Source organism: Leuresthes tenuis, unplaced genomic scaffold (genome assembly GCF_036924035.1).
Source record: "Leuresthes tenuis unplaced genomic scaffold, fLeuTen1.0.hap1 SCAF_7, whole genome shotgun sequence".
In the NCBI taxonomy this organism is placed as follows: domain Eukaryota; kingdom Metazoa; phylum Chordata; class Actinopteri; order Atheriniformes; family Atherinopsidae; genus Leuresthes; species Leuresthes tenuis.
The window spans coordinates 25,455,623-25,481,266 of NW_027325361.1; the positions used below are offsets into that span (position 1 = coordinate 25,455,623).

The window sequence follows — 25,644 nt, forward strand, 5'->3', positions numbered from 1 at the left end:
TCAACGAGCAGTAATGCAGTGCATATATCATGTATCGGTATACATGACAACATTGTTATGTTTTGTTACTGGTGGCAGATGTTAAGCCTTGTGAATTTTTTCCTCAGTGGTTGCTATAGTTTCTTTTTCCCTGTTCATTAAGTGTAAGAGTAACTTACTTTGTGCAATTATGGTCACAAACTTTCTCTTCACCTCTAACTCATTAGCCAGAACAGCCAAGTCTCACAAGAAAACATACAATCTTTGTTTTTCCACATCTCAAAAAGTAGCAGTGTCATATTCTGTGCTCGTAAATTGTGAGACAGCAGTTCCCTGAACTGCTCTCTGTTGGGCTGCATCCCACGTGATATGATGAAAATCCTGACCCAAAAAAATCTGCAGATGTGACCTAACCATGACTATTTTTGCAACCCCAGCCATTAATGAGATAGATGCAAGCAGAAACAAGAAAGAAAGTCACTGGAATACTTCTTCTGTCTTTCCATTTTTTCCTCCTTATAAGAATTTGTGGCCAAATGAACACTGGTTAACATGTGAGAGATGTGAAAAAAGGAAAAGACACATGGAAATGATGTATGTCGAAGACATATCATAGAAGACATTCGCTTTGTCTCCATATGAAACAGAGTAAAGAAAATGTAGTACTGTACTGTTATTGTGCCTCTATCATAAGACAGCAAGACTTGTGCTATTTTACTAACTTAGCTTTTACACATTCGGTCCTCGCATCAGTTAGCCAAAGAGAGACAAAAAACAGTAAAAAAAAAGATAGTAAAAGTTAAAGATAATGTTAACTGATGATATCAATATTGTTACAAGGTATTATTTCATCATGAATTTTTTTGCCCCTCTTACTTATGTCATTAAAACTAAATAAACTGTAATCAGTCATAAATGGCAGCCGTAAGAAGCACCTTACATATTCTCCATTTACTTTGCAGATCATTTTAAAAGCTTTTTTTTTCTTCCTTTTTGTTAATGAAGGTAAATTATACCAATTTCAAGTTCCAGTATGCAATGCGATATACTGGCGTAAATGCAACATAATTTCCTTAACCATGTTTGATTAGCATAAAATACGTCAAATGAAAATCGATGCACTCACATTATATTACACCAACTAATCAAAGGTGCTTTACGTAGAAAAAAAATAATCCAATTACAGCTATCAGCAGATTTGCTACATACAAAACAGGCCTCTGTATTATATTGTTGAGATATACAACTGAGAACTTTAGGGGAGGAGCTGATTTTCAGGAAAAAGTGTCAGAAAGTATTAACCTACTTAGACTCTTACAACGTCAAGTTTTAGATTTTTTTTCAGAGGTTGAGAAATAAACTGTTTAATTGGAAAGGTTTAAGTTTTCACGAAATTCTCAGATTTTAGAAGGCTGTTTAAAAAAAAAGCCTTAGGTCGTGATGGGTTAAGTTAGAGGAAGAATGTCAGTAGCCCCTGAATTGCGGTTGTTGTTTTCAAAATTATTTCAGTGTTTACATATCAAAACTGATGCCTTTTATTTTTCTATTCAGTCAATGAAAAATTCCATTTCACCACTAAGAGAGACCTCCAAGCTGCTGTTTATTCTGATGATATTACGGGAATGACTTGGTATATCTGGTTTCATGCTGCTTTTTTCTGACCATGCACATTAAAAGTGCACAAAAATGTAAACCCGAAACATTAAATTAGACATAAGTGGGAGTGGAAACCCAAAAGACTCCAGTATGCATTTGTTTTTGTTTCACACTGCAAGTAAACCCTAAATGGTAGACCTTCTGTGTTTGCAACAGAGCCTTTAAAATGTTCCTGCATGTACTGTTCCTCTGCCCAGCTTTAAAAGTCTCCTTGAGCACTTAGCTAAGAAGAGTAGGAAACGTCCATTACAAATAAGCTACTTAACCACAATGAATTAAGGCCTAACATTTGAAAATTTGATACTGAAATTACTGTCATTATGGTGCATTATGTCTGAGCATAATGAATGCTTTGGCCCTGTTTGAAGACAAAAGCAGACTGTGGGGGAAGAGTACACTCACATGAAAGTTGAATTCATAGATAATAATGATGTGTGAACTCCAAACCTTAATTTTAGCAGCCATTATTTCCTGCCATTGTCCAACTCATCTTTTGTTAGCTACCTAAATAGTAATGCATCTGCAAGTAATTTTCTTTCCACATGAAGTGTTTTTTTTTGTGTGCAACATGTGCTTCAATGAAGAGCAAATAGGAGAAAACATACTGTAAGGGCTTAACAGGAATGTAAAGAGCTTTACTTTTATCTCTCATTGCTAATTGATGGCTTTGTATGGCAGTGAATATTATGAAACCCTTATGCATTTTTTACAAGTAAGCAGTAAGATATACTGTACTTCTACAGAGCTTACTTAGGCCTGTGTTTTGTGGATACAAAGTTTGCTTTCTAGGTCATCTAGGTTGCTAACAAAGACATATGAACGGGGACCACACAACAACTGTGACCAACTTTTTCTTGCAGCTGCTTTATAAAACTTCTAAAAGACAGGCATGGAAAGTGGAATGGGTGCTGTCAGTTCTTTTATAAGGCGTTTCCAAGCTTGCAAACAGTATGGAGACCAACTGGAGCTGTTATTAATTCTCCATCAGTTTCGGTTTGGATGCCTGACAGGCAGTTAAAGGAGAACTTAATTGAATCAGCCTCAGGATCCTCCTGAGCAGGAACTCAAATGAATTGTGCTTGAGGACAAATGGCAGGAAAGACAAAGAGGGCATGGAGGTTAAATAATAAGGGTGGAATTACTAAGAATTCCAGTCTTTGCTGGAAATAATGGCAACAGACTGACCCTGCTATGATGTAAATGAAATCTTGTTTGAAACCTTATATAACCAAACCACATGCTATAGTTACAGCAGAATAAGAAAGTGCTCTGTTTAAAAGTCAAAGTGACATTAAAGTCCAAACCCAATTCTTCCCCTTGAACCCACCGCTTAACCTTATCCTTCTGTTCTTCACTCTTGCAGGTAAGGTCAGCCGCTATTTTCTTTTTGGAATTAATGTTTACTTTCAGATAGCAAGCTTTTGACGTCACTGAAGTGTGTCTGTAGTAATGAGATGAAATTGTCACCTCGTACATTTATATGACATTAGAAAAAAATTATTACTGTTACAAATAAAATCAGGCTTAGAAAAATTCAGTTTAGTGCCATTTCAGTCAGACTAACATGTTTTAAAAGTCTGTATACTCCCACATGTAGACACGTCTGACTGGGGCTCAGAGAGTTCCTGTCCCCCCAGCTTTAACCCAGAAGTAATAGAAGCAGCCGGTACAGAGAAGAAGATGATGGTGGTAACAACAGAGAATAACCACAATAAATAGCAATCATATGATTTATAAAAATTTAAAAAATAAAAAAATGTACTTATGTGTATAAACACACACACACACACACACATGTTTTGAATCTGGATGTGTCCAAACCTTTGGTTGGTAGTATATATATATATGTGTGTGTGTACTCTGTGCATGTAATTGTACTGACTCTTGTTTACAAAGACAACATAAACATTTGTAAGTTCAGGTTTGTGTGGAAATGGCATTTGTTCATAGAATCATAAACTAAATAAATAATGGTATTCCTTATCTAAACAAACTAACAAAGCCATTTGACTTAATTTATACAAAGTCTGTTTCAAAGTTGTATTTTGAGTAAAAGCGTTCACTTCCTTGGATCTGAACACCCACTTTCATAATTTGAAACCTTGTGCTTGACTTGCCACACTCAAAATTGTTGCCAGTTTTGACAGCCTGGTTACATTCTGGTATCTGTGGACCCTTGGCAGCAAGAGGCAGGTAACACGAGCCTCATTTGCTTTACAATCCATCGCTTGACTGATTGAGCTCGTAAAAGGGAATCAGAGATTATGTTAGCTAGACTAATATTCCAGTCGTATGCTTACTAGCCATGCTTGTTTCCATTTTCAAAGATAATGCAAGCTCAAAGGCCCTGACACACAAAAAATACGCAAAGAACCAGTGGCAAAAAAGGCTCCTTCTGTGTCCTCTCATGTCGCCTGCATCAGGGCAAAAAAGCAGAACTTGAACACACCACAAAGATGATGGTCAGTTTCCAACTATGGCGTGGGAGCTACACCTGCGAAAAAGGAAAAAATTCTCCAGTGCAGGGGGCAGTAATCTATGTATGATATTCAATGAGATAAACTAATCACAGACAAAAATGTAAAAAAAGCAAAGTTTGCAAAAAGCCAATTCATTATCAGTCTGGCCAGAAAAACAAAGTCACCACCTAGATTTAACTAAGCAAATATGTAAGTAATGAAAAGTACTGCAGTGATTAATGTGTTCAGCTGCCAACAAGTTACTTAACTCTAAATTATGCAGTGAGTAGCTTCTCATTTCTCAAACAACCATGTAAGAGGACACATCAAGTAGTTGTGGAAAAGTTGTTGCTTTGTTTGAGGAGGAGATAGCTGAAACGACTAAAATTGGACCAAGACCTGTTCTACACATTAAAAACTGGAAGAGTTATGGTGAACCGTCATCTATGAAATAATAATTGAAGAGCATATCCATACGTACAGTATGAAGATAATGCACAGTGTTGGGACTAAACAGCTGGGAAGGACAGAGAAAACCTGCAATGTTCAAAAACATGCTTCAGTTCGCTATGCAGCATAAAGATTGGACCCTTGAGCAATGTAAAAAGTTCATGTGGTGTTGTTTCAGAGTGATGGGGGCATCATGGTAGGAAAAGCAGAGGATGAAGTGCTACACCCATCATAGCTAGTTTCAACCCTACCAGCCTGTGGGGGAAACGTTATGATCTGAGGCTGTTTCAGTTGGTCAGTGCTAGTTTTGAGATTATTGAAAAGATGTCATGCCAAATGCGTGCTGTAATCAAAGCTAAAGAGGAAAACATGTTAAATCACCTCAAAATTGAATTTAGCAGTAGTTGAAAACAAACACTGCTTTAGCCTCTGAGTTGCTGTTTATTAGTTTTCTTTCACTGAGCAAACTGGAATTACTAGGAGATGGAAAGGTAGGATGTCCCCAGAAATTTCAAATAATCATGAAGTTTAATAAATGTGGTGCTAAATAAACAAACAAGTATTTATAACCATTACATTTCTAACATTGCAACAACCATTACTCAACATTATTATCATAGTTTCAAATTACTCTCCTCTGTAGCAGCCTTTGAAGTCATTTTCACCAAACTATTGTTCACTGTGAGGTATGATGTTCTGAAATGTTCCTCTTTCTATGTGAAATAAGTAATGACATGCAGAAGTAGAAGGCTGATAGCTGCCATCTCGGCTTGTCAGATGCCACGAATGTTAGTCATAAACATGGGAATCTTTTCCCATCTTTACCTTCATAACACTTATGGCTTCCAAATGCCGTGCTGTCATTGAAAATATCCCCACAAATGGTCAAGTTTAAATGTCTCTTTTAAAGGTTTTCATAAGTGTGGCAGTATCACTTTAGTTTCTATTCAGACAAACAGTCTATATTCTTGTTGTGGTGAAGAATATATATTTAGACACTAGAATCAAACTAAAGAAACAACCAGACGTATCTAAAAGAAAACCACTTTATTTGTGTGTGTGTCCTTTCTTAAAGTAAAAATAGTTCACAGCTTGGGTGTGTACACTTGCACGGACACACGCACACATACAAACCTCAAGTCCCTGTATCATTGTCCTGGGAAAGCCACGAGGAGGAATTCCTTTTATGTGTCATCTCCTGTCACAGCACCGTCCTCAGAGGCTTAGTGACATTCGAGAGGCCTCGGCAGAATGTCCTGCTTTTAGTCAAATTAAGTGTCTGGCAGCTGCCGCATTCATCAAAATCAAAGGATAATCTGCTTTCCATATAAAATCAAGTGACGATTAACATTTTTTTCACCTAAAGTGGGGTTTTGAAAGTGTAATTGAAAGCATCTTTAAGGAGACACTTGAGAGGCATGGGGTGGAGAAGGTTTGCAGAAAGTGCGGAGCTGTGCCCGGATATTTGACATTATATGAATGTGGCATTAAAATGAAACCTTGCATGTTAAATTGTTGCTGTGTCCCAACTGGTTCCATCATATTATAACTTTCAGAGGTGTCCATTCATGTTTAAACGTGAATCTTTATATGGAAAATATGTGGAATCGATGTATTGTTATTGCTGGCAGTGAAGTGATACAATAAAAAAATAATAATTCATTTCACCCATTTGGCAAATGCTTTTGTCCACATATGAGACAACAAATAGCAAAATAAGTAGATACATACATTAGTCAATAAAAAAACATTTTGGCAATAAAATGGATAGATTTTAAATAACGTGATGATGCTTTTTCTACATTTTGATACAGATAATAATACAAATATTTCTGATATCATACACTTATTATTTTTTACATACTTGTACATTTTCAGCTATTTGTGAAATTGGTGGGTGCTTTTCAAACGTACATGACACATGATAGCTATGCAACCTTTCTATCAACTACATGCATTGATTTTAACTGAGGTAAGGGCCTCCTACCTTACTAACAAGGACACTACCAGAATAACCGCTTACAGCTGTGTGCATCTGCAAACAGTGATGTCCGTAAACTTAAAAAGACTTTGTTGCAGAACGTTATGATGTCATAGTGAAGCTGGCCTTAGACCTTTTGTTTGTTTCATTACTTATCAATCTATCCTTTTCGTTGTAGTGTATAAGTTGTAATGAGTATACTCTTGAGTTCAACTTTGTGCTGACACATAAAACAAATGTCTAATTTAGTCATTTTTAACTCTCCATAGCCCAAAGGAACATACATGATACTTCCACTGGTGTTGAAATATCAATTATCATTACATTACCAGAGCTAAAGGACTTCTCTGCAATCTGCTATATCTTCCCAGGTTGCTAGACTGTTAACAAATTGAACCGATGGCATTGTTAACTGATATTAAAGCTTTGTGTTGGGAAAATTTAATTAACTAACAGAAAAATGTTTTCAAAGAAAAGTGCCACCCTACTGGTGAACTCATATTTCCCTTTTTTTCTTTTTTTTTCAGATATATTGTTATTTAGCATCATTAAACAAACAGCTTTTCCTCCTGACCCCTTAAGGGCTACAGAAGGGAGCTGTGAATCTTTTCCTCTTTCACATTTCCCTTCCGAAGACTTCTCCACTGGACTCCAATCAGATGGAGCAGGGGTCATTAGGCTGCTATGGACCTCCTTTTCTTTATAATTACACCCTCCTGGACTGATCTAGCACCAGCTAGACCTCTGTTTTCTATGGTAGTTATTACAGAATTTGAGCTGTCAACATACAAAAAATGCTCCAGTAGGCCCACAATGACACAGCCACCCCCACTGTGTTCAACAACAAGCACCTAGCCTCGGCCACTGGAATGCATTAACTTTCTCCTCTCTTTTTTTTTCCCTCGGCGACTGATGTCAAATCCAGGTCCCCCAGAACAAAATCTTAATAATTAACTGGCAAATTTTAACATGATTGCTTCTGACACACCTACTCTGGTAATTATTGCTTTGAGGCCATGTGCTAATGAAATTAATGCATTCATTGCCCCAACAAATTAGCATATCTCACACAAATGGCCCACATTTGAGACCCTGTTGAAAAAGGAAAAACAAAATACAAAAAGAAAAACAGCTACAACAATATGAGAGGACAGAAAATAAAATGTTTGACATGCTGAAATGGAGATTTTGATGAGCATGCCAGCCCAAAGTCTTAATGACAAAAACCCCTTAATGTTAACCAAGGGTGATTGCAGCAATGCATTACAGGCTGATAGCAGCGTAGGACCAAATGATTATCACTATCATTAGAGTCATTGCTGATCTACTTATACATCTCTCTGTGGACAAATATTAAATGGCTGTGCCACTGCAGACATTAAAATGTTATTATGCTGATGCATTAACTTACTGTAGTAGAGTTCATATCAATATAAGCTAGAAGCGTCCCAACACTTATTTTCTAAATGGTGCAGCAGCCACTCTCAGCGTTCACCAGTCAGGACACTATTCCCTGTTCGTGCTCGGGCTCTCGGTGGGACATCTCTCAGACACTTACTGTCTGGTATTAATAATTGATGATGATGCCACAGGTACAATGGGTGAAGACAAATGCAACGGTCAGTTGAAGCTGCTGAAAAAGTGTAAGAAACATCCCCTCATAGCTACAAGAAGAGCAGAGACAACTGTAGCAACTAAAATTTGTGTTTGCCTGCAGCCAGATGCTGTCAAGGAAACAGAAAATCAATGAAAATGGCCTCTATTTAAACAAAAATGGCTCACATTTTTACAGGCAGTATGCAGGTTAGCACAAAGTTCACCTACTTTTTTAAACAGCAAAGTAAGTCCTGTGCTGGATATTCAAAAATGTAGAAGCACAGGGGAAATGCATCATTTTCTTCAGTAAGAGAGTCTCAAATGAGTAATGTACAGTATGCAATTGTAGGCTATGGACATCTAATGCTAGCTTGCATCCCTTATTTGGATAAAATGTCTTGAATACAGCAGGAGCTTCCAATGACTAATGGTTTGAAATTTAAAGTGAAGTGTCAATTCTCGCTTTGATATTTGGTCAAGTTTTCATTTTCTTGATCAGCTTTTAATTAGCTATTTTAAAGGCCAGTGAGAACTAGATGTGAGGGAAAATGAGCATTTCTACATGAGAGCACATGCCATTCTCAAACATTTCAATTAAGAGGCTTCAACGACATCATATGGAGGAAGGAGGACGTTTGGACAGCCCAGTCAGGCACAGTTCTTTCCACCTTGCACCACAGCGACAGTCAACACCGCATTTTACTAAAACTCTGTTGTCACTTCCTGGTTGGGTTTAGATAATACATTACCTATTTAGGATGAGTAAAATATTTTTTCTTACTAAACTGTCACAAAAATGTTATGCGTCAGGAGCAAAAAGACCAGATGGAAAGATAACAAAAAATGACTGGTTTTGTTGTAGATAAATGCTCGTGTGACAGCAAACTACAGAAACAAACAACTCCTTCGGTGATCAATTGGCTTCATTAGTTGATCTCAAAAATCACTTAAAAAGCCCATTCCTAATATAAACACAGCATATGACAACAACATGTTGTCACCTCCTGGTTCCTTTCAGGAATAACAACACTTAAGGTTACAAAATGATCATAGTTAGGACAAAAATTCCAAAATTCTTTGTTCTTTCCACAGCATGCTCATCATTTTTTAACTTAATCTATCTCTAGACTCCTTTGATGTGTTTTAGACATCTTTTCAACTAAAAGATTCTCAGTGGTGTGTGTGTCTCCATAATTGACAGCTGTTTGGCATAAAGCCATGGACACATTTCTGTACCTCTATACGTGATTTATGCATATAAACATGGCATTTTTATTTTCCTTTACTTTAATGTACTGCTGTAATGAGAAGTTTTGCTGTAAGATTGTCACGTTACTAGAATTTCAAACTCGATGCCAGAAAAATGCTCAATATTTGGTATAATTTTTGATACCACAGGGGGAAAAGTGACATACAGATTCTCAATTCCTCCTGGTGTTTCATAGAATATATGACGATGATTAAGAAAAAATGAAAAAGAACAGAAAAAGAAATCTGGGTTATATTTCCAAGTTGCACTGCTGTTAAGTGGTCTCAGCCGGAAGTTCTTTTAATGATAAAAACACAAAATCATGATATTCGCCATTCAAAGTTAAAGTGAAACAAGGCTACTGAGATGTTCGCGTACACATCCTGACAGAAAAACATCAGAATTACAGAAAGTTAGTCTTTGACCCTGAGTGGAAACTAGCACGCAGCCCTGAATGAATAACAACAATCACTTGAGACTTCTTTACACTGTAAATATGTGTGTCCATGATTTCATGTTTAAACTATCTCACACTCCTGAAAGGTTGTCGTTAAAGTTACTGTAGCATTCTCCTCCACAGAATGAATCCCTTCCATGCATATACGCAGGAACAGACAGCCGACCTGCCGCTGCAGAGCAAACAATGAATAAAACACTCAGCGGCCAGCTTGTGATGCTCTGACCCACGGCGCAAGCATGAATACAAGCAACACATCAACAGCATCCGTCCTAATCGGAGATGGTTAGTAATGTGACCACCTTATCCAGCATGCAGCCCCATCTGTGTCGGAACATGAGCTCCACTATTTCATAGGAATAAACTCACAAACACACGACTCAATGGATCATTTGCATTGGGAATGTAACACAGTAAAGCATGATTAATTTCTGCTCATGAAATGAATACAGATTCTGTCATTACATGGCTTGTATCCTCTGCCAGATATTGTAATGTTTCACCCTCCTTTTTCAACTGCAAGTGTTCTGCTGCAATAATAAGGAATAAAAGACAGCTTACAGCTCATAAGCAACACAACTGCTGGTAAATCAGCTAAATCACAGAGCAAAACAAAGAGCTGATTGCTCATTAGTATTATGGATCTGCTCTAGTTAAAGCTGTTTTGCAAGATGCAGACACTGCTTAATGGTTTAAATGGTGTTTGTTTAAATGCTCACCATTCCATTTCACACAGTAAACATTAAAAGAATGAGACATCATCAAATATCTCGTTCAATTTTTATAACAACCCCCTTTCTCAAACCAGACACATCAATACACTTACCTTGGCCTTGCAGATGATGCATCGTAGCCTGTCTTCACTTCCACATCCCTGCAAGAAAACAATGTTCAAAAGTAATTAAGAGACACCCAGGGATCAAAACAGCAGCCCCAAAGCCCAACTTGTCTGCAGGTTGACATGAAAGAGTTACAAATCATTTGTTTGTGTTTTGATCAAAAAACTAATTACGTTTGTTTGGTGGTTTTTAACCCAAATGTGTGTTGCATGTAACAATGCTAATTTAATTACATTGTATTTAAAAGCCAGCATAGTTCAGTAGCCTTGAGGAACAAAAACAACATTTAGAAACAAGACAAGAAAGGAGGAAAACAACAACAATGCAAGAAAACCAAAACACAACCAACTAAAAAGAAAATACAACATTTCAGAGAAAACATTGTTTTCCATTTTGTTCTTGTGTTTTGTACCTCAGGGACACGACAATCACATACATAACAAGCTTTCTCTGTTGCAAACAGAAACATTAAATCAAAATAGCACTTTGACAAAAATCTTAAAACTGGCATCATCTTATTGAAAATCCTAAAAACAATAAAAGCATTTGTACAAACATATCCACGACCAAAACACATGACACGCAGAAGATAATTTTGATGGATGCTAATGGCACATAATTACAGAACGCTACTATTAGGCAGTGTGATTTTATAAAGAGGACCACTGCCCCTGGCGCTGCGGCCTGATTGCTGGGAGTGTTGGGCTAATGAATATAAAGCAGGTCTGTTTGCAATGATGAGAATTATCAACCCATGAGAGAGGAAGGGTGAAGAAGGTGGGGGGAGGAAGCTTAACTTACTATTCACACCGCTCGCAATTAAAATGAAACAGGCAGGCACGCAGACAAACACTTTCATCACATAGGAAGAACATATCTAATATATTCTGTCAGTGTTTAAACTCTGTTTGTCTCTTTATATCTTTCCATCTCTTCACACTTTCCCTCTCACCTGCATCAGTGCTTTATTTAGCTCCTCTGCATCACTTCTTTCTTCTATGTACTTCATTTCAGATGAGTGGGATTATAAGCTCTGAAGTGCATCAGCAGAGTGACTAAAAGTATATTCATCCATTTGCTTTAAGGCCTTTATGAAAAGTATTGTGGTTTCTCCAACTTCTCGTTGGCCTGGACAGTGAGGCACACCAGGCCATGCTCGGCCGGTGTAGTACGAGCCATACAGTCCTCCCATGCCCTTGTACTTTAAGCTGCCAGGGGTTTCACCGCTCCAGGAATGCACTCCCTATAATGAGGGTCAGGGGTCAAAGTGCTATTGCGCCTGGAGGCCGGGATCTCCCAGGCTCACTCAGTCACTGACTCTGTCTCTAAATTTAAATCCTGCCTCAGGATATGTTTTTCAAAGGGCATCTCCTAACTAGTTCCTGGTTACTAATTAGTTTTGTGCCAAGCTATTTGTCTTTGGGAACCTGAACGATAAAAAAGGGGTAGTGATGGTGGGGGGCAATTGAGGCGGTCTAAAAAAAGGCAGCATATGTTTTGCTTCAGTGCTGACCATATTCTTTCAGATAGTCCCCTGCTGCAAACATGCTGATGTATGTATCATCAACTAAAATCAATGCCAGCTCTGTTTTGTTTTCATAAGTGGCAAATTGGTGCAATGCTGTTGTCACTGGAATTAAATAAGGATGTAGAATTTGGCCTTTTTTTTCAACTGCTTTCAAGGGTGGTAAATGCTCGTGCTATCACTCCCAGTTGGCTTGCTCTCTCGCAAGTCAAATCATTATTGGATTACATTTTCTGGTTTCATAAAATGCGGTTAAGAGGCACTTTGGACATATGTGCACGACCTGCTTTCCAGAGATGGCTATCAGAGCAAAAGTGACAGGTCAATTGCTGATTTCTGTTCCATAAAAGGGAATGGGGCTCCCTACCCTGAGCACTCTAAAAGGTCACATGCTCTCTCTGTCTGTCTGCTTCTCTCACACACACATATGAAAAAGTAGTTTGGTATCATCAGCACACGCTCTCAGCTGAGAACAAGGCTCTGTGTCTGTGAGTGTGTGTGTGTGTGTGTGCCTGCTTCACGAACCTTTGTGTGTGTCTGTATATAATTGTATAGTGGGAAGACACACACTTAATGGAAGTGGCTCTTCACTCTGACAGCTGGGTGGTGCAGATGAAAGGTCTACTGTAGAATGCTGTTCGCCACTTGTGGAATATCCAGAGAAAACCAAAGCTCACAGGAGTGGAGTGGACAGCACAACAGCGACACACATTGTATTCTCTAAAACAAACTGATTGGTGTGCAGTGTAGCAACTTAAAAACACATCCTTACTCAGAATATGCACAAATGGAAGCAAGCATGTTCTGTTCGGTTGAACCTTTCAAAAGAACAGATCTGACATGGTTTATGTGCTTGTCGGCACAAAGCAGTGCTTCCATGGTATTTCTGTCATATCTTAATTTGAGTTTCCAGAACAGTCCAAACTTAATTTCTGATATAACTTCACAAGTTACCATATAATTAGTAAAATACAACAATCATAAATTTGCCCTGTTGTTATCTTTGAATTAGTTTCTCCATTATTGCTCTTTGTTTTTTCCCCTGACTAACTAAACTTAAAGTTTTTGACTGTTATTACCCCAATTTACCAACTGTTTCTACTAGGCTATGATCTGGTTAATACTATATATTTAAATATAATTACTTAATTATTACTTCTTCATTATACAACTATAACCCCACTATTACCATCTTATTACTGGAATAGAATAGAAGCTTTACTGTCATTATATGCGTCACAAAAGACAAAATCTTCTCCTCAAATATAAAGCTCTAATGACCGAGCTCCATCTTATTGTAAAGATCTCATTGTAAGATATTTTTCTAACAGAGCCCTTCGTTCCCAAACTGCAGGTTTACTTGTTTCTAAAATTTGACAGTTCTCCTCAGTTTCGCTATGGCGGTACACACCTCAGACTTGAGCGAGACGTAGACGGTGATATTTGCTAATTATTAACATTATTGGTTGCGACCCATATTCATCACCCTCAACAGTAATTTGTCCGATAACCTCTGCAAAAGTCTGCCCCAACTCACGTTTCCGGATATTTGTATCTATTTGATCCACAATCCCCCCCTACAGCCGAGACAGCCTGAAGGCTTTTAAGAGCAGGGGTGCCTACCAGAATGCTGTTGCTGGATGGGTGAAGGAATCACGGATAGGGCACCTGGAGCCAAAGAAATTCAAATTTAAACGTGCGGTTTCGGTAGTAGTTTACCGTTATCGGGCGGCTCAGGAGGAAGAGCAGTCGCCCACCAATCGGAAGGTTGGTGGTTCGACTCTGGCTTCATGTCATTCTTGGCTTCAAGAATACATGTCGAAGCGTCCTTGGGCAAGACACTGAACCCCATGTTGCCCCCCCAGTGTATCATTGGGGGTATGAATGTGTGTATGAAAAGCACGTAGTTATGAATCTTAAGACGTGCTGTATGAATGTGTGTGAGTGGGGTGAATGCGGCATGTAGTGAAGCACTTTGAGTGGTCAGCTAGACTAGAAAAGCGCTATACAAGTACAAGTCCATTTACCGTTAACGTTACACCGATTGTGTTAGTTTCTTTACATTCCCACTTTAGCTCGCTACCAGTTGACATCCATGCTTTATCATCCATGAAGGGAAACGTATGTCACACCTTTCCTCACTTTGTCCCCCCCCTGTTTAATTTCTCAAATGATTTTATGTACAGGTGACAATATTGTGTTCATTAACTTGTGCTTCCCTGTTCCAACAGGTATCCTTTGAATGGTGTTAGTGTTTGTTGTTCCATCTTTTCTGTCTTCTCAAACCCCAGCTAGTCGAGGAAGATGGCCACACTTCCTGGTTCTGGTTCTGCCAGAGGTTTCTTCTTGTTAAAAGGGAGCCGTTCCTCTCCACAGTCGACTCAGGCACACTCAGGACAGGAGATTGGACTGAAGAGAAGTTTTGGTACAATCTGTTGGTTTCCTTAGCTAGGAAATTGTTTTTTAAATTGGCTCTATATGAATGAATTTGATTATTTTGAAATTAATTAATTGGATTTCAAAGTGCCTTGAGATGACATTTGTTGTCATTTGGCGCTATATAAATAAAACTGAATTGAATAAGCTCTTTGTTGTTCGCTGATGGTGGGGTGAAGGTGGGATGGGGCTAGGCTAATATTAGCATAGGGAGGTATGTAGACAGTTGTGACAATAGCTACAGTTAGCTCCCTTGGCAGGTAAAACAGACACATGCCAGAGCTTATATAGCTGTTGTGCAGTAGTTGTCTATGATATGGCTCTGCGAGCACCAGACATTGTTGAAATAGACACATAGACCACCCCCTTTGCTCTTGAATGAGTTGCAGCTGCAGTCCTGTCGTGAATAGTTCGACTAGTTAGCTTCACCGCAAGAATAGTGGGATGAAGCCAAGATTCAGTGATAACAATCACCCAACAGTTCCGTACGAAATTGTTGGTAGACATCCGTAGCTCCAGCTCATCCATTTTGGGACCAATAGATCTAACGTTGGTCAAAAAGAGGCTGGGGAGCAGTGGTTTGTGTGGGTCCTTTCTTAGCCTGGCAAGCAGGCCAGCTCTGCATCAGCACTTTTGCGTCTTCGCTCTGCGCAGTCTTCGTCGTTTGATGGGGCCAACAATCCGGTGGGATCCCGGTGGTCTGCGGAAAACGGCTTGTAGCAACAGAACTGCTCTGGATACCAATGTTGATCAGTTCTTGACGGCTGTATATTATATATACATAACCCTGTAAAAAAAACAAGTGCACAAGATGGAAAGTAGACATAAATAGCACAAAACGAAAGGGCCTTGAGTGTCTGTGTCTGCGCACGCCGCCATGTTGAGACCAGCTCGACTAGTCTGTATAAAAAATATTTAATAAAAAAAAGAAAAAGATCATTTACCATGATTTAGGAATAACTTCAGCTATTCCACAAAAGAATGTCCTCTGAAATCACAAATATGAAGATGTGATGGTGCTTTGATTGATGTAGCTCAGTGTTATGAGCTTGAATAGTGAAGGTTATAGATTATTTTGATAGTATCTATATTGCCAATCTTGGCAATATAACGTCCATGGACACTAAGATGGACATTAACAACTGATACTCAGCGGTATATCATAGATTTAGGAGAAAAAAAAGATGGAATCCCTGTAGCCCTTTGAAATGTACTTTAGTCAGTGTTAACTACACAAATGTGCTTTATGTATAAATTTCACTCACTTAGTTACGCACAAGACAGATGGGAGCAGAACATACAGAATTTCACTGAGGATGCTGCGGTCTGGGCTACAAGAGTGGCAGTAGCTCACATTGTCTGTACAGAAACAGAAAGGCTTGTCCCCTGGAAGTTACTGACCAACTCTAAGGGTAAACCAGAAAAGGGAAAGGATTTTATTGGCTTGTTTTGAGCATGTGTACCTCTTCAAATGCTCTACTTTTGGTGAAAAACAGAAACGGCTAGCTGCCAACATCAGTCCAAATTTTGGTGAAGAAAGAATAAAAAGGTTGTTTCAGAGCCTATTTTCTTCGAAAGGTTCCGAAACAAACAAAAAAAGGGCTCTTCTAAAAGGAAGCTGGGAAGATGAGCTAAACAAAAAGCTGTGAGGGGAAAAAACAACAGATCTAGAAAGCTCCACAGAGCTAATGGGAACTGAGGAATAGATTTTTTTTTTCACCTCAGACATTTTAGCTTATGACAGCAGGAGGTGCGAAGGTAATAACATTAAACATTACTGCATTCTATTTAGGTGAATGTGTTCCAGGGTACTTGGCAGCTCATTGTAAAAACTTACAGAGAAAGCTTGTGGAACAGAGAGAATTTCCTCCTATGGGTCAAAATGCCATAAAAAAGGTCTAAAGGGAGAAAATTCACTCATTTGAGTCCTTTACTATTGAGGCATCAGAACCAGCATTTATAGAACCATAATGTGACTGCTGCTCTAAGGACGCAGTTGGACAGTTATCACATTATGTTATAAAAATGAACAGTGCATCACTAAATCTGCCCAAAGAAAGTAAGAAGCTTCTAAAGTGCACTTTCATGTCATATGACATCAGAAGTCATTTCATACAGAGGAGGTTCATTACCTCTGTCAGATGCTAAATTTACATTTTCACATCAACACACCTCTGCACCCACTTTTTAGAATTTATTTCACGGAAAAGACACAGTAGTAATAAGACGTTCTTTGGTAAGAATTAATGGTAGAATAAGAAATTAACACGAGCAGCAATGAGAATCATTCTTGAACAGGACAAGAAATGCACCTCCGCCTTGGAAATGTTACAATTTAACAACTAAAAAGAGCATGACAAGACTTTTGGATGTGTTAGAGGAAAAACACCACCTCACTAACTACTATATTAGTACAACTGCTGGTTCAAGGAGGACTACAGATGTTAATGAGTTGTTCTGCAGTAGGTGACAGGTGTCGGGTGCATGATAGCCTCCTGGATCTCTGCCAGTCTATTATCAGTGTCTGAGCCTCTGATGCGTTATCATTGTTAGCAACCCTCATTAAAAGTAATTGGTATTGCTATTTGAAATGTAGCTCATTAGGCAGCAATGTTTTGTCTCAATAAGGAATTCTAAGAAGGCAAATGCATTTATTCACTGTTAGAAATCCAGCACAGATGTGTCCCCCTTCACATTTTGACAAGTGGCTGATGAAGAAAAACAGCCAGGCTGAAATTAAAAAATCAATGCTCCATACATGCAAAGTCTCTCTTACCCTCTGGATCCATGCAGATAGACACACGTGATGGGCAAGTAAATTCTTGCAGTCACAGAAATTCTTCAGTGGGTTGCTGGTTTTAAGTTCACCATCCCTGCATATAAAGCACTCTGACATCTCTGTCGAAGAACAGGAGAAGATAGAGGTTATGAATGGTTTCATTCTGAATCAAAGGCTAATCCTCGATTTTTGTTAAGATCCATATCAAATAGTCTCACAAGTATGCTGCTGCCTTTTCCCTATTACACCATTAAATGCACACACTTTTACAGGTCCCCTGAGCAATACACATTTATTTTGTTCCCAGCAGGGATGTGGCAAAGTGAATCAGGGCTTAAAGGTGATTGCAATAGACTGACATTACTCACAGTAAAACATGGTGCCGTGCAAAAGGAATTTTATCTTTTTTTTTACCTACCAGAAGAGTCTCATCATTTCACTAATTTTGCTATCATTAGTGTTATTTTTGATTAACACCCTTATGATGACAAATACCTGTTTTTAATTCAAGCTTAAGAATATATAAGTACCAGCCTGTGCAGAAAATGTAATTGCAAACCAAAGTATTTTTAACATTTCTGTAATAAAAGGATCAAAGCATAAAGCTTTCCAGGGTAATTTTACACAATTGCTGCACCATAGTTCTGATTGTTAATCTGACATTTTAAATAACAGAAAACCACAGGAAATAAAACACAGACTATATCAAAGACGGACATAGACATAAGGTTTAGGACATGAAGCCAATGTTCACCCTCTAGCACCACTTTTTTTGCAAATGTAGTCATTTCTGGCTGTGAGAAGACCAAGGCTGTGGCCAAATGGTCTTTGTTGCCAAGAAAGTTTCCTAACTGAGCCACATGACCAGGAAGTAAGGAGAAGCCATCAAACGAGCTGGCTGAATTCTCTGAAAGCTAAAAGGAAAGAAGCTTCAATGCTTTCTTTATTGTCTCCTTTAGCATATTTATCCTTTAGCACACACAACACTGAAGCATACAAATGACCCCTACTGTTTTCCTTAAACTCATTGGAGTAAGAGGCACTGTTTGATGCCTTCCATTATGTGGAAAGTTTGGATTATCAGTTCTATTTAAATCTGTGTTTCTTAACAGTAAACTACACTGTAAGACTAACTTCACATCTTATAGATTCTCCAGGTTTGACATATTGGCAGCTGTGGCTCAGCAGGTAGAACGAGCTGTTTCCCTAATCAGGAAGTTTCTTCTTTGTTGAGATGTCCTGAGACAACATAATGAATTCCAAAATCCTCATGTATCATCTGTGTGTGCATAGCAGAAAAAAAAGTTGCTGTGTGTACAGAACAAAGCAGGGAAAGAAAAGCATTATCATGAAGCCACATCTTTTTCCATACAAATCAAATTGAGTTCAGTGTTGACAGAGGTGGATGTTCTGTTTTTTTTGTTGGCAAAAGTAAGTTGAAACTACATGCTCATCATTATCATCTCTCTCTTTCTGAACAATCGTAATCAAGATATTTGCAGAACTTCTGATATAAACTGATACTGACTGATACTGAAGAAGGTTTATGTCAACTTGCAACAATAAGCTTGAGAAAGGAGTGCTGTGAAAAAAGAAGGACATGCGTTCTTCCAGGGCAAAAACTACTACCTGTGGACGCAAACCACGAGGCAACTCCGTGTCTTGCTGAAATGTAAAATAACAATTCGCAACATGTATCTAATCAGATGACTGCTTGATTTAAAGCTAACATATATCATAGCATTACAACTGAGATTGTACTTCAACTTGTTTTATTTGACATGAAAATGTTCTGTAAGAAAACAAAACTACAGAGGCATTGAGTTAAGACAAATGCAAGTGTAACTACTATACCTTAAAGCCTCTAAAAATGGATATTTTTAGTCTCATACAGAATATAGCATTAACAGATAACACAAAGTGGTAATATTTACACTATAAAGCAATATAACCATTGTGATGGAAACGAGCTAACCCATCTTTAACTTCAGTGATTCCTGCAAGAAAAGTCTTTCTCTCTGCAGCTTCCACAATGTTTATCAGCTTGTAGCTAACTTTGCAGTGTGGGCAGGTAGCATTCATCAGTCATAAGGAGGAGTGAGTCAGAAACAAAACAAGCTGGGGCCATAAAACCAAATTAGTGGTCTCAGATCTCAAATTCGCAAAAACACTAAACTGAGCTGAACTGCAGAGCCAGGTGATCATTTTCTCACTGTGTGTGTGAGTGACAGCTCTACATTCTCCATGATGTTCTTTTCATGAACTAAAAAAAAATGTAAGCAAAAAAAGAAGATGTACATATATATACATATATGTTAATAAGTGCACTCCTAAGTGCCACATACTGTGCCATTCATCCCGGTTTTCGTCCCTGTAACCTATAGTGGTCAAGTATGTATGAGATTATACACATAAAAAAGCTTTTTTTTTTTTCACACCAGATATTTAAATGCAGTGTTTACCTGGATGATAACATCTGATCATCTGGGTCATGTGCCCTTGGTATAAAATTATATGTTATGCTGATTGTGCCCAAGAATTCTAATCTGATACACTATGTTAACCCTAGGTCAAGAAAAACAATGCTGCTGTTTGGGCTTTATTGAGTCTTTTTTCTTTTGCATAAAATCTTGCAATTTTACTAAAAATGCTCCAAAATGACTATGATTCCCACACTCATTTCCTTTTAAGATGCATCTCACTTGGTGACATACATCGATCAGTCATAACAATATGACTACCTGCCTAATATAGAACGTGCTGTCCTCATCCTGCCAAGTCAAGGCATGGCCAAAGAGCATCTGCAGGTGTCCTGGACTGTTTGGCATCACAACCACAGCAAAGGATCCTTTGGGCCCTGTGGGTTGTGGGGGAGGGTCTTGTATATTGGGTTAGCTTCACCCGGATGCCATCAGATCCCAACATATTGGTATCTGGAGAGTTTAGAGGTCAGGGGAACTGCTATGACATTTTTTGAGGTTTCACTATTTTTTTTTGGGGGGGGGGGGGGGGGGGTTGCTCTCTTCATGACCACTTTCTGAGTTGCTTTTAGCTAAGCTCGAATGTCAGCCTTTGTTTATCATTCTCCAAACTGAGAGCACTGTGACTACTCACTAGTAGACCACAAATTGAAATATCCCTTCAAAGAATGCTTAATGTCTTGCAGAGAAATGATCGTAACTGGTTCATTTAGGAGTGGATATAGACATGAAAGAGTGGAATACATCATGAGTGAGATTTGACATGTGGTCCTGGCTGACGTTACCCACATGATTCAGCTGTTCTTTTCTGCTTCATTGTGCTGCAATCAGCACCTCTGATTTAACAGTAAACTTTGGCAATAATTTTTTTCCAGCAAAGATTCCCAAGAAGCAGCTTTGAAGTTAAATATTGGACGGTATAGCTAGAAGCCAGATTTACTGGTTTCATCCCATAAAAACTCTGGGAGACAGCAGATAGGACTCACTGTCATCTGTGTATGGGGGATGAACTGCTGCCTCAGAAGCTCCTGTCTCTTCTGGGCTTCTTGTTGAACTGCATTGCTTCAGGTGAAAAACTATCTTCAGATGAAAAATGTTTTAATCAAAGGCTGGGTTTTTAATGGAAGCCATCACAATCTGTGTAAGCATATTTTATTACTGACCAGGCATATATCTCTCTCAGCTTTAATGTGTTTGAGACAAGCTGTGAAAAATATTTCAACTTTTTTTTTTTGTTTCGTTCTAAATCTGGCATTCTAAGATGAATGTGTGAATGTTGCTTTTTCTCCCCCTTCCTGACACCAACCACCTGGAGTGCAACTTCCAATGACGCACTTCCAACATACTAAAGTGTCAAAATTAATATGTTTGCTTGTTTTTATGTCTGCCCATCTAACTTAATATGAAGTTTAGTTGGTTTTGAGTCATTGTCAGAATAACTTTGTATGTATTGAGGAGTTATGGAGAGAATAGTGGAGCCATGTAGAGACATACCTATAGAGAATGACAGACTATCTAACTGGGGAATGTGCAGGTTTCAGCAGCCTGATCTAAAATATTTGCAAAGTTACTGTGATGGCAGGTTATCCAATTATACCCAGAAGTCCCTTTTAATGTTTCACTCCCCTGAATCTGTGCTGCTTTTACAATCATTATGGCAAGCCCTGAGGCACTTCTGCAACTAAATAACAGCACTGCTGCTGAGAAAATAACGAGAAAATAACATTACAACAGAGATGTAAACATGCGGCATGTCAATCGTAGTCGGGCTGACATGCCGGTATGATCTGTGACTCCCATAATTAACTGTCAGCAGTGTCAGTGTTCAGCAGTGTTTCACACAAAGGAGAATGCTCGACTAACTGGCTGAAGTCTCCCGCTCTGCACGATTTAACAGCTAACAAAACTTCCTCTGTGCAGCAGCAACAGCAGCTCCAGGCTGCACTCTTTCCATAGAGTTATCGCTGATGAGACTGTACCAACACCAACTCTGTCAAGAGCTCTGTTTATGCTACTTGACTGTCTGGACTTGGTTTTAGTTGCAGGCGCGTGTCAGTGACTTTCTCTAATTCACTACAGCTCAGAATCACAGTAATCGCAGGATGGAAGATGGCACAAGCATAGAAGGCCTCATTTCAACAGATACACTCACACTGTGCAGGGTCATTTGATGTATTTGGAAAACTGTACAGTGCAGTAAAAAGTAAACAAGTGAATAAGTGAGGAAAATGCCAGATTTGGATAATTTAATTGTCTGTTGCGTTGCTAATGACCTCATTAACAAAAGAATGATGGGAAATCAGCATGGTCTGGGAGAGGACCTGCTTGTGTGACAACCATCTGGCTACAATGGAGAGAGAGGGAGGGATTTGGGGGACTTGCAAGCTGACAGTAAATACTAAACAGAAGCAGGAATTACTATTTTACCAACTAAACTTTTAATGCTCAGCTAACTTATTTGATGTTTGACAAGAATAAACTCACAATTTGTAGAAAGCAGTGGGGCCATACCTGAACCTTTTCTGTCACAAGACTGACTCAAAGCTTCCAAAATCCCAAAAAGTCTCTCTATCCACTGCAAACCACTTATATCATAATAACAAAATTAGAAATAAATGGGATATGAATACAAAAGCAAGATTAATTTGGAGTTTCACAGAATCAAAATACTGGGAGTCATAGTTTCGACTTCGGTAATGAATCTGTTAGATTCCACATCTACACTGCAGTTGTGATCTATAAGATATATTTCGTATTGGACTTAGTCCCACACTTATTTATAAAATAAATCATTCTGGTGACTTGCCTTGTTCATATACAAAACAGATGTAAAACCTAGGGTCCTTCCAATGTAAGACAACAACTTTGTCCAAATGTGAAATCAAATTCCAGCATGTCTCACATGATATCATGTGCAGCTTTTATCATTTCAACAAAGCAGGATGACAGTGATACAATAGAAACACATTCATGTTACTTGGGTTTCTTCGTGGCTGGTTGTGGGTTTGTCTCTTTATGTTAGCTTATGAGTTGATGTAGCTTACAAAGCGATATTGTGGGTCATTATTGCTCAAACATTTTAAGAATGTGGTGCATATAAGAATGTGAGTTAGGCACCTGTGTGTGGAAGCCAGCAGCATCCCTCCACCATTGCAATGATTGCTAAATTAACTTTGAGCGATCAAATCAATTCAAAGGAACTCATCCATTCATGGATGACTTTGTGCTTATTGTCTAAAAAAACTCCACCAGTCTGTTAACAAGACTATGTTATATTAGCTGTTGAATGAACCTGGGGGGTTTTATGGGGTTTAATTATATCCCTCGTGATTTCATTCTGATTTCACTCATTCAACAAGACTGACAGGAGAAACGTAGACAAATAACTTGTTTATACAACTAGCTCCTATTTTGTTTCAGTGAACATTATGTTGACCCAACCAATGTGAGGAAATTTGATCCATTAAATCCACTGTGTTCATTATACAAATCTTTTTTTAGTATACTTTTAACAGCTTCTGTTCATCTAAGCAAAGTGCATATTTCTAAAAGAACACTTGTTTAAATAGGCAGCAACAAATTATGTATCCTTGAGTGTTTTGACCACAAGTAAGAAAAAATAGGACATGTAGAGATTTCACAGCACTGTTCACAGACTCTTGGAGAGTATACCAGTTATACTGATAGCATCCCCACATACACAAAACACACAAAGGTGCAATCATTATTGGTAAGCTGATAGAAAGAAGCGTCGTGATTTTTGCTATTGAACTTTTCTTATCATAAAATTCCTCAATAAGTGACTGCTCTTGTTTTCCATGTAAGATTTTTTTAAGCCCTGGTAAGATTAAAAAAAAGAGTGAGAGAAACTTCACAATCAATTCAGCTCAAGAATCAAAAGATAAATGGTTAAAAACAAAACATGATACATTATGCATCAAAGTATTTCTTTGTAACTATGGACTCAAGTTCAAGTTTTTTACACCTATGCTTCAATCTCATTAGATGGACGTCGAAAAAAATAATTTGACATAAATAAATTATACCTCAGATAACTTAGACACCAATATTCAATGGTCAGAATGATTGCTGCTTTCCATCTGAGAGTGTTGTGAAACGATGTACTCTCATGACTATTCCCTCTGATTCTGAAATGCGTCATAAGATGGGCTGTAGCAACACAGCCTCACTTCAGTCGGCGTAACATTGGAAAATTTCACAGTTTCACAGGAAAGACTAAAGAATGGCAATATAGGAATTTCACGACTCCAAAAAGAGTTACTTGCTTGTGTTTGCTTTGAAAAATTCTGACATGAATATGTTTTGCATTATGTGAAAATAAAAGGGGGGTAAGAGGTGATGGTTCCTGTCATTTATTCACTGACTGCCATGCAAAAGACTCAAGTTTGAGCCCCATTAGAACCGATATCTTTTTGAAGTTCTTTCACTTTTCAACTTCACCGTATCTCACAAATGATTAGGTTTAGAAATCAAGAAGTACATGAATGGCTTTCACTATCATATCCCTTGAACACAGCCCTTTTTGCTGTGGATAAACACAGTTAGTTTACTTTCACTTTGGAATCAGACGAAACTGGCTGCAGACTCAAGACTGTACCATCTTAGTGGAAGATGAGATGGTACAGTCAGGAAGAACTCAATCAATTTCTTCAATCAACTTTTAAAGAAAAAGGATGAAAATAATCCAGCAAACAATCTATTTAGTGCATATCAAAATCAGTCATAAAGTGTGATAAATGGCATGTTCTTCTTGAAATGGCAACCAGACTTCAAGAAGCAGTACATACCTAGAAACAAACTTATGCCCGACTCTGCAGAAGACAGTGGTTGGTACTCACTGCCCATGTTCTCACTCTTTGTCAAAAGAGAACTTCTTCTTCCCCCCTTCGGAATATTTTCAGATACCAGTAGTTCCCTCCACTTCCTGTCAATATGCCTTTCTTTCCTCTTGTTGCAGATTCACGAAGGTCTAAGGATAAATTAATGTGTCAAAACAGATTTTTATAGCAGCATAACTGCTCTTCTACTGCGCTCACTGTCAGCTGACAGTTCTGTTTTCATTGGTACGGAAGTTGTGAAAGAGAGCAGCCAATCACAGCTGTGCAGCTCGGCACGTCAGGGCAGGAAGCCACATAAGGGGGACAAAAAAAAAGGAAAACGCAGTCAACTTGGTGCAGTCTCTGTCTAAAAACAGATGTTTAGGGCAGTACACAGATGATTCTAACACACTGCACAGATAGATTGTTTTACAAACCTGACACAAAGAATGTTTTTGGTTGTTTAAAGTAAAAAAGTTTGGAAATGTTTCATACTGACGTTTGAGAAAGTAGTTTGAGAGTGTGCTGTCCTCTAAACAATGATGTGTTGCAACGACCCACACACACAGTCACTGATGAGAAATGACTAATAGATTCTGGAATTTCCCAGCACATCTTATAACATTTTGTATGAGGGCTTCATTGGAAAGTTCTTCGGTGGAAAGCAACAGTTTGTAGTAGTTGTTTGTTCCCTCAGCTATTTTTTCTGAACTAGAGCTATGGCAGTGAAATTGTAATTGGTCCACATTTATATCACACCTTTTAGCCATATCTATGTTCGACTCAGTTCTCTGTAATGTATTTCTCAATCATCAATTAACGCAAACACTTCTTGTTCTATATATTTATCCTCCATTCATGCTGCACTTTTTCTCCTCTGTCACACACTGATGAGTGACTTGTGAGCTAATTTTTTCACA

At 38.4% G+C, this 25,644-nt stretch overlaps 1 protein-coding gene across 1 annotated transcript in view; it reads right to left on the reverse strand.

Annotated features, from left to right (window-relative positions):
* Positions 1-25,010, reverse strand: part of LOC140312348 (uncharacterized) — an 84,741-nt gene extending 59,731 nt beyond the window's left edge. The window contains exons 1-3 of the mRNA XM_072390153.1: positions 24,695-25,010; positions 17,404-17,525; positions 10,654-10,701 (exon numbers count right to left, since the gene is read on the reverse strand). Coding sequence (XP_072246254.1) covers positions 10,654-10,701; positions 17,404-17,525; positions 24,695-24,752 — 228 coding nt within the window. The 5' untranslated portion in view covers positions 24,753-25,010. The remainder of the gene's footprint in view (positions 1-10,653; positions 10,702-17,403; positions 17,526-24,694) is intronic.
* Positions 25,011-25,644: the final 634 nt, after the last annotated feature.